We start from the raw sequence: 10,660 nt of genomic DNA, 5'->3' as shown, positions 1-10,660 counted from the left end.
AATATATATATATATAACACAGACATGTAATATATATATATATATATATATATATATATATATATATATATATATATATATATGTCTTACTGCTAAACTACACACCTTAAAACTTACTGGATTTCATTAACTAATGTCACCATAATAAAAAAATAATAATTAGATTACCTATAAAGAATTAACATTTAGACTGACTTTTGACAGCAACAATGAAACCAGAAAACAATGACAAACTGTCTTGAAAATGACGATAAATTGTCAAACTAGAATTTTACATCCAGTGAAAATCTTTCAGGATCAAGAGCAAAATAAAGACACTTTCGAAACAATAACAATAAGTTTATTATCAATGAGCCCTCAAGAAATGTACTTCTAAAGAATGATCTTAAAAGAAAATGATCGCAAAAAGTTCTGAGAGATGAACAAAGAAAAAGGTAAACACCTTCGTAAATCTAAAGAAATACTGACTAAAATAGGAGCAAAAACAATAAGTAAACGACACTTACACAAAAGTAAATAAAAGAGAAAAGGAAACAAATGGAAGAATGGCGAGAACAAGGATGGATGACTTCTTAAGTTTCTTGGTGGCAGCAACTGGGGAAATGCAATCACTCCTGAAGAGCGGTGGCATCCAGCAGGAACTTGATACATATTCAAAGCCAAAACGAAGTGAGTTTTGAATTATTTGCCACTTTAACTTTTCCATGCTTCTGCTATAGTAATTAAACATGTTATTATTAAGTCAATTGCTGTTATTAACTATTCACTTTGGAACACTCCATTGTTGCTACAATTATAAAACTTCATTTAGTTGGAATAATCAAGGTATTTAGAAAATGTGAATTTTCCTAATCTACTAAAGCTCACTGTTTATTAATGTTTTCTTCGATGGTTGTTGGTGTAAATATTTCTAAAATGATATAGTGATATGTAAATATTTCTAAAAATGATATAATTTCTTATACAGAATTAACTAAAAGTGCCTAATTCTTTCCTGATGGCCAAAAGTCATTGGTATAAACAACTATTGTTGATATAAATAAATACCCTCAGTAGCTAAGGTGTAAGGCCTTGTGTGACTATTAAACTTTTCCTTCACTGTCAGGTACTCTCTTCTTGGTCATTATTTGTATTAGCATCTAGTTGTCCCTCCTAGCAACCTTGATCCGACTTTGTGGCAGCTATTCTGCTTAGGGTCTCTTTTGATTACATTTCCTAGTTCTTGGCTGTATTCTAGATATCCAGAAGACAAATATCAGGGATTCTTAGCAAGATATTATTCTGCATTAACAAGAAATGATAACTCTGATTTATTTATATAGTATCTTCTATTTCAAGGAGATTAAAGTTTCACAGTGAATCAGAATGACAGAAGAGTAGGTGTGCCATATCATCACCATCACAACTATGCAACAACTACCCCTAAAGTAACAGCCATTAGAAAAATTAACCAAACAGGTTAAGAAAGCCCTCCGGCTCAAATGATGCTTACTAGCTTTGTGGCCTTGAGCAAATAACTAACCCTTTTATGCCTCTGTTTCCTATACGTAAAAGTGAGAATAATAACAGTATCTCCCTACATTTAGGATTCTTATGAAAATCTAAACTAAATGAGATGTTGCAAACAAAATAGCATAGTACTAGCTTAGAGCAAACAATATTTCAGATTTTAACTGTTATCTTTAAAATCCTGACTTATGTAGTAACTCCCATTTAAATAGATTTCCTTAACTATCTTCTCTATGGTACACTTATGAAAATACTATTAAAAATGTTAATAGTATCTAGTATTTAATGAACAATTACTGTATGTTAAAATTGTATTAGTCTATGGCCATGCTACCCTGAACGTGCCCAATCTAGTCTGATCTTGGAAGCTAAGTAGGTTCGGGCCTGGTTAATACTTGGATGGGAGACCACTGTGGAATACCAGGTGCTATAGGCGTTAAAAAAATAATAACAATAAAAAAATTAAAATAAAATAAAAAAATAAAATAAAATAAAATAAATAAAATGAAATAAAATAAAATTGTGTTGAAGGCTTACAGAGGCTATTTGAATCCTTAGCAAAGTCCTGGGAGGTAGATACCATCTCATCCCTATTACAAACAAGTATACTGAGGCTCAAATGACTTAAGTAGCTTGTCCAAGTTCACAGAATAAGTAGTGGTAAAACTGGAACTCCTATGATTATAAGCTCTCCCCTATCTTGAGAAGAAAAGCAGCTTCTATTAAAATCTACTTACAAGAAAGTTGAGAAGCTAATTCTTTAATCTTATCCTCTACCTGACTACTCAAGGTCCCTAGCTGGAAAAGCAGGAAAGATTTATTTTATTTTTGCTTTTTAACTTACCCACTCACAATCGATTCCAAGTGCTGGAAAATCTTCTAACTCACTCCTAAGCAAGGGCATGATTTGATCCCACTCTGCCTCCTGAGACACAGTGACCACCTTTGCTTCAAGGATCATCTCCTCCCATGAGGCTCTAGTGGCACTGGAGTGCAGCTGGTCCTCTTCTGGAGTGGATAACTCTCTCCTGCCTGGAGCTTCCTGTTGCTGTTGCTGCTGCTGCTGCTGGTACTGCTGGTGGTACTGCTGGTGCTGCTGGTGCTGCTGCTGGTGCTGCTGCTGGTGCTGCTGCTGAGTCCCACGGCTCGTTTTACTCCTCCGGCGCTGGATGCCTTTCCATAGGACAAACCCTCCCACAGCCACACCAAGAAGGGTGGTCACTGTCAAAGCCACTAAGTGCCTAGACATCTTCAGCTTTGCTGTTGTTTAGGAAAGCATATCACTAATCCCATAATCTGCAAAACAAATGGCAACATATTTACATACAGAATTTAAAACTATATGGAAAAAAGTTTTCCCCAAAAGTGTTCCATTTACAAGCCATGTGCATATAAACTAAAGAAATGACTACAAATTTCTACATGAAACAGTGATGTTTTAATTTTTTCACTTTTGTACATCTATGCTCCATCTCTACCTCCACTCTCACACAAGAAACCCACTCCCCCCTGCCCTGACCCTGTCCTCTGCCAGTTGCCCAGGGCTCTCTTACTCATATAAAATCATACCAATCTAAACAGAATAAACTAGACTCTCACTTCTACTTACTGATACATTAATGAGTAAATATTAGATAATGGATCTTCTTTAAGGTGTTTGTACCTTAAACTTTCAATCTCTAACAGTTGAATAGAAACTCCTACTTTTCAATAAAAAAATCTAATCATCAGCAAGTTGGTGGGGAGATTTCTTTTCTTCTGGAAGGTGTGGGCAGTGGGGGATGAAGCAAACAGGCTTAAGTAAACATGGATTTTATTGCTCTAAAAGTCTCAGTAGTTCTCCATAGAAACAGGCCCAGATATTGAGGGTAAGCTAGGGCAGTAAAAAGGGAAGATGGGACTCGAAAAGGACAAAACCTAGAGAGAGAACCAAGATGTTCAGGAGGAGGCTGCAAATTGAAATGTCCACAGGGTCAAGCCGGGATAACGTAAATAAGTGAAGCAAGCCAAGAGACAGAAAACTGACACAGATAGTGGATTAAATACAGTCATATGCCACATACCACTTCGGTCAGTGATGAACCACACATACAGTGGTGGTCCCATGAGACTGTAATGGAACTGAAAAATGTCTATCACCTAGTGACACCACAGCACAACATGTTACACACGTGTTTGTGCTGATGCTGTTGAAAACAAATCTATTGCACTGCCAGTCCTATAAAAGTAAAGCACATACAGTTACATTCAGTATATAATATTTGATAATAATAAACAACTGTTATTAGTTTATATACTTACTATACTATACTTTTTATCGTTATTTTATTGTATACTCTTTTCTACTTATTAAAAAAAAGTTTACTTGAAACAGCATGCCATGTTATGCTGTGTCATGGGTTTACCACTTCTCTTGACTGCATCATTTCTGTCTTGTGCTTCATTTAATCTCATGTTGTTTTATAGTCACATGCTGTACAGGCTTGCGCCACAGAGACTAGGTGTGTAGTAGGCTACACCATCTAGGTTTGTATAAGTGCACTCTATGAAGTTCATACAACTACAAAATCGCCTAACAATGCATTTCTCAGAATTCTTGTTAAATGGTGCATAACTGTATATAGGAACAATGGTTACCTAAGGGTAATAGAATTATAAATAATTTTGATTTTTCAAATTCTATACAACTATGTATATATTCATAATTAGAAAAATACAATTTTTAATGGTTTTTTTAGAGATAGGCAACATAAATATCCCACTTTTAACACTTAAGATATAATTATATTCCTGAAATAAATTATATTTTAATGAATTAAACAAATACGTTAAAGTATTCAGACAGCAGCATACGGTAAAGGATAATGACATGGGCCTTAGAATCAAATACCGTGGGTTCAAATCTAGCCTCTGCCACTTGTTAGCTATATAAACTTAGGCAATTTACTGAACTTCTCTAAGCCTCAGTTTCCTCATCAGTAAAATGAGAAGGACAGTACCTACCATGGAGGATTATTGTGAAGCTTAAGTAAGATGATCAATATACTTCACTTAATATATTGGCTAGGACATTAGAGTTCAATAAATGTTAGCTATTACTACTACTAGTATTCTATAAACCACAGAACATCTATCTAGCAAAGGAAAACACAGACTCATAGAGTTAAAGTTTAGGAACTAAATCTGGCTTCCACACAGTTCAAGAATCTTTCCATGGTAATCAACACAGATCTCTACCTGGCCTCTGACCTGGTCTCTACCCAAATTCTTCTAGGAACAGAGTTCATTACCTTAAGAGGCAGTTTGGTTAAAAGTCCTTACATTCTGTAAAAGTTCACCGCACAGAAATTGTTCTCTTTGATGATCAGTCTAACCTCTGAAATAAGTGTTTACTCCCTCCCCGAGAGCTTGTGAAATATGTAAAGACAGCTCTTATTACTCCCCTTAGTATACTCTACTTAACACAACCAGTGTTCCTCTGACCTAGTTTATAGACTACTCATCGTCCAAGCTAGATCCTTTTGAATAGCCCAAAGTTTGTCAATGTATCTCTTAATTGACACCCAGGTCTGTATTCAATATTTGAGACATGGTCTAACTGGTATGGGCTACACTGTTACTATTACTTATTCCACTTATATTTTATTAATACTGTGTGAAACATGTTTTTGAGTAGTAGAATCACACTGATGGTCTGGATCGACCTCGCAGACGTAGTCGGTCAGTTCGCTGATTCTGCGTCAGTTCTCATTTTATGTTGGTTAATGATTTTGCGTATGGATCCACTCTATATTTCTTTATTCTCATCTCGTCTTTTTTTTTTTTTTTTGCTCATGCACTCTTTTCATATCTTTGAGTAGTATCTTTATCACACTGATTATCAGCAAAAAAAAAAGTTTTTTTTTTTGTAAATCACTCTAAAACTTGCGCCCTGATACCAGCGCGGCAGATCATGCGGCATCTAATAATTCTCGGCGCAAACATCATTTTGGCGCGGCGCGCGTGAAAAAAAATTGGCGCTGCGTATAATGGCGCTGTAACCGCGCAACGCGCATAATCCAAAATTTCATATCATCAGCAATAACGCGCATAAAGGCATCGTATATTTCTTCTTCAACGACAAATCGGCATATCGCGCATAATGGCGCGCTTATCTTATCAAATAAAATTTCATCTCTTTGAGACTAAAACTCTAGATCGTTTGTTTATCAGTAAAGTGTTTCGTTCTTTGGTTCCACCCCTTAATCTTGTTTGTGCCTTCTTGTATCAGTTTAACATCAGTTTAATAGTTTTCGAAATGCTTATGAATCTATTATGTTTCTCGGTTAAATTTTCGTTTATTTTTCCATTTCACATGATTTCCATGTTATTTTAATAACGTTAAAATGGGGTTCAAATTAAATTCGGTCAGGAAATATTAAAAAACAAAGTACTGGTTGATTTGAAAGCTTCCCATTTTGAGAAGGGCCCCTGCAAATATGGCATACAGTCAGGTTTTAACTGATTCCCTCGTCATGTGCAGCCTCTGAGAAAAGAAAGGCCTCACAGAATAACTGAGGGAGCAATCAGGTACCTCCATATGAGGGAATTCCTGGCAATATTAAAAATCTTATTAATTCATTTTATATGGAGGTTTGTGTGTGTGTGTGTTTTTTTGTGTGTGTATGTTCCCACAGCCAAAGGATTCATTCAGCAAACATGTAAGTAGCACTTTCAATAAGCCAGACATTGTGCTTGAGACTCTAGGTAAAAAGTTAAAAGACACAATCTGCTTTCAAAAATTTAGAATTCAGAACAGGAGAAATACATGTAATGAACAAGTGCAATACAGCAAGATAACACCAACAACAGAAGCACACACAAGTACAGGGATGGCGAAGAAGAAATTATTAACAGAAACACTAGCTGAAACAAATGCTATCTGAGGTTGGTACTGGTATTAAAAATGAACAAAAAGTTCTCCAGGTGCATAGGGCAGATAGGAGAAGGACATTACAAGCGGAGGGAGGAATATGTGCAAGGATATGAAGGGCATGAAGCATCATGGCATAGATGAAAAAGCTCAAGCAAATTTAACATGTACTGTAAGAGTAAAATACCAAATTTTGAAGACTTACTAAGAAAAAAAGGTAAAAATACCTATTGATAATTTCCTTTTGATTTTTAAGGTGACCTTTTCCTATTGTAGTAAAACATACATAACACAAAATTTACCATTTAAACAATTTTTAAGTGTACAATTCAGTGGCATTAAGTACATTCACAATGTAGTGCAACCATCACCATTACCTGTTTCCAGAACTATTTCTTATCCCAAACAGAAACTCTGTACCATTAAGCAATAAACTCACATTCCCCCTTTCCCGAACCCCTGATAACTTTCCTTATACTTTCTATCTCTATGAATTCCATATTGATTTTTTATATCTATGTTGAAATAATATTTTGGATAAGGGTTAAATAAAACGTGTTATTAAAAGTAAGTTTACCAACAATAAATTGCATAGAAGAAAACATAGGAACTAAACTCAAGGACCTTGGACTTGAAGAGGATTTTATGAATTTGACAAGGCAAGGGAAGTAAAAGCAAAATTAAATGAATGAGACTACATCAAACTTAAAAGCTTCTGCACAGCAAAAGAAACCGTCAACAAGGTAAAGAGACAACCATCTAAATGGGAAAATATTGCTTGCATTTGCAAGCAATGCCTCTGATAAGGGCCTAATATGCAAAATGTACAAAGAACTCGTACAACAACAACAAAAAAACAATCCAATTAAAAAATGGGCAGAGGACCTGAATAGACACTTCTCCCAAAAAGACATACAAATGACCAACTAACATGAAAGGATGTTCAACATCGCTAGTTATTAGGGAAATGCAAATCAAAACCACAATGAGATACCATCTCACACCTGTTAGAATAGCTATTATCAACAGGATAAGTAATAAAAAGTATTGGAGAAGATGCGGAGAAAAAGGTACCCTCATACACTGCTGGTAGGACTGCAAATTGGTACATCCACTATGGAAAACAGTATGGAGGTTCCTCAAAAAACTAAGAATTCATCTAACATATGATCCAGCAATCCCTCTACTGGGTATTTACCTCAAAGACTTGAAAACTCATATCTGAAAAGATATCTGCATACCGATACTCATAGCAGCTTTATTCACGGTGGCCAAGACATGGAAGCAACCAAAGTGTCCTACAATAGATGACTAGATAAAGAAGATGTGGTACATATATACAATGGAATATTACCCAGCCATAAGAAGAGATGAAATACTGCCACTTGTGACAGCATAGATGGACCTTGAGATAATCATGCTGAGTGCGACAAGCCTGACAGAAAAAGTTGAAAACCACATGGTATCACTTATATGTGGGATATAAACCTAAAAGCAACAAACAAACAGGGCAAACAAACAGAGGCTCAGGGACATAGACAATAAACTAGTGGTTACCAGAGGGTGTGGAGGAGAGAGAGGAGGTAGGTGGGGTAAAAGGGGTCAAATATGTGGTGACAGAAAGAAATCTAACTATGGGCGGTGAACACACAATGCAATATATATATGCCTTCCTGTTGAATTGTACACCTGAAACTTACTGGATTTCGTTAACTAGTGTCACCATTAAAAAAAAATAATAATAAGTTTACTTTGTTTCTGCTTATGTTTTTAATGTGGCTACTAAAAAACTTTATTTATGGAGCTCACATTATATTGTTACCGGAAAGTTCTGTGCTAGAGTGTAATGTGCGAGAAAGGAAATAGAGATAATGCTAGAGTGAGTAGATACAAGTCAAGTCATGAGGGGCCCTATGTTACCCTATAAGATAAAACAATAGGTAATAGAACCAATACAGATTAATAAGGGGGAGTGACAGGATCAGGCTCATATTTCAAAGAACACCATGCCGGCAGTGTGGGTGCTAGATCGGAGGAGGGCAAGGCTAGAGACGGGGAGATCTGTTAGAAGACTCACGATAGTAGAGCCAAGAAAGGAAGAAGATCCGAATCGGCAAAAGAAGGCAGAATGAAAAAGAACCACAGTTCCTAAAAGAATGGCTACTCACTATTTTACAACTACTCAAAACGACCAGGCATATGCACACACACAAACCTAGGTATAAACTCAACATGAAATATGTAAAATCAATAGGAAGAAAACTAGAAAACTTTACCGAAGATATAGAAGAAGAAGACTGGAAGAGCAGAGATATATTATAGCAGCTATCACTCACAGAGCACATATCATGTGCCAAGCACTTTAAATGTATACATACTTATGTATACATTACTCATTTAATTCTTTCAACAACCCTCTGCAGAAGATACTATAATTATGTTATTTTTTAAATAAAGAGATTGTTTTACAGAATTACTCAAAATACTATATGAATTCAATGCAAACTTAACTTTTAAAAACTTTTTAAAAATTGAATTGGCCATCAAGAAAGTACAAAGACAACTTAGAGGATAGGAGAAAATATTTGCAAATCAAATATCTGGTAAGGGCATGTATCTAGAATACATAAAAAGAACTCTTACAACTAAATAATAAAAAGATAAATAAACCAATTCAAGGATCTGAACAGATGTTTTTTCAAAAAAGATATACAAATGGCCAATAAGCACATAAAAAGATGCTCAGTGTTATTAGGGCAATGCAATCAAAACCACAATGAGACACCACTTCATACCCACTAGGATGGCTCTAATCAAAAAGACAGATAATAAGTGCTGGCAATAATATAGAGAAATTAAAACTCTCGTACATTGCTGGTGGAAATGTAAAATTGTGCAGCTGCTTTGGAAAACCCTTCAGCAGTTCCTCAGGTGATTAAACAGTTGCCACGACCCAACAATTCCACTCCTAGGGATATATATCCAAAAAGAATGAAAACATATGTCTGCACAAAAGTTCACAGCAGCATTATTCATAATACCCAAAAAGTAGAAACAACCCAAATGTTCATCAGCTGATGCATAAAATATAGCGTACCCATGATGTTATAGGTTGTATTGTGTCCACCCAATAGATATGCTGAAATTCTAACCTCCGGTACCTGTGAATGTGGCCTTATTTGGAAATAAGGTCTCTGTACAAGTAATCAAGTTAAAATGAAGTCATCCTAGAGTAGAGTGAGCCTTTAATCCAACATAACTGGTGTCCTACATGAATGGGAGAAGAGACACAGAGACAGACTCCCACGGAGAGAATTACAATGTGAAGACAGAGACAGCAGTTGGGAGTTAAGCAGATGCAAAACAAGGAACGCCAAGGATTGCCAGTAACCACCAGTAGCTAGGAAGAGGCAAAAAGGAATCCCCGCTAAAGCCCTCCGAGAGATGGTACTCCTCTGCTGACAACTTGATTTTGGACTCTGTAGCCTCCAGAACTGTGAGAGAATACAGTCCTGTTATTTTAAGCCACCCAGTTTATTATTGTAGCCCCAGGTAACAAATACACTACAGGATGGAATTTTATTCAGCAGCAAGAAGGAATGAGTACTAACACATGCTACAACATGGATGAACCTTTAAAACACGCTATGTGAAAGAAGCCAGTACAAAATACCACAAATTGTATGATTCCACTTATACAAAATACTCAGGTCTATAAAGCGGAGAGATTAGTGGTTGCCTAGGGCCAGGTAATGGGGAATAACTGCTAATAGGTATGGGTTTCCTTTTGGGGTGATAAAAATGTTCTAAAATTAGATGTGGTGGTGGCTACACAACTGTGAATATATTAAAAATCACAGAACTGTACACTTTAAATAATGAATTGTGTGAATGACATCTCAATAAAGCCACTTAAAAAAACTATTTGACAAGCTGATTCTAAAATTAATCTGGAAAGGATAAGACTAGCGCCCAAATATTGTTTTTTAAACAATGAGCACATGAGCTGATAAAGTATATGACTTCCAATAACATAACAATAATAATAATCATGGGGAGTATTTACCCTACTAGATACCAAAGTATAATGGATATTTAATATAGGATGTTGTGGTATTGGTCCAGCAAAATAGAAAATTAGGCCACAAAATCTTACTAAAAGTCAATCTAAAAATTTTATGTCCTAAGAATTTGGCTTGGTAACTGTCGGGTTGGAAGCTCCACAACATGGCCGGACAG

General features: G+C 35.8%; 1 protein-coding gene and 1 pseudogene across 3 annotated transcripts in view; one reads left to right on the top strand and one right to left on the bottom strand.

Moving 5' to 3' along the window:
• EXD2 (exonuclease 3'-5' domain containing 2) overlaps positions 1–10,660 on the bottom strand; it is a 67,516-nt gene that overhangs the window by 22,578 nt on the left and 34,278 nt on the right. For 2 of the 3 annotated variants that reach the window (XM_039875348.1, XM_039875346.1), the window contains one exon: positions 2,354–2,805. The exons of the other annotated variant lie outside the window; for it this stretch is intronic. In XM_039875348.1, the coding sequence (XP_039731282.1) occupies positions 2,354–2,758 (405 nt within the window). In that variant the 5' untranslated portion in view covers positions 2,759–2,805. The remainder of the gene's footprint in view (positions 1–2,353; positions 2,806–10,660) is intronic. 3 annotated transcript variants of the gene reach the window in all.
• On the top strand, positions 1,827–1,945 carry LOC120612835 (uncharacterized; annotated as a pseudogene).

The sequence above is a fragment of the Pteropus medius genome, unplaced genomic scaffold (assembly GCF_902729225.1).
Source record: "Pteropus medius unplaced genomic scaffold, Ma_sr-lr_union100, whole genome shotgun sequence".
Lineage (NCBI taxonomy): Eukaryota > Metazoa > Chordata > Mammalia > Chiroptera > Pteropodidae > Pteropus > Pteropus medius.
Note: the sequence above shows the minus strand (reverse complement) of the source record. Positions and strands in the feature narration are given on the sequence as shown.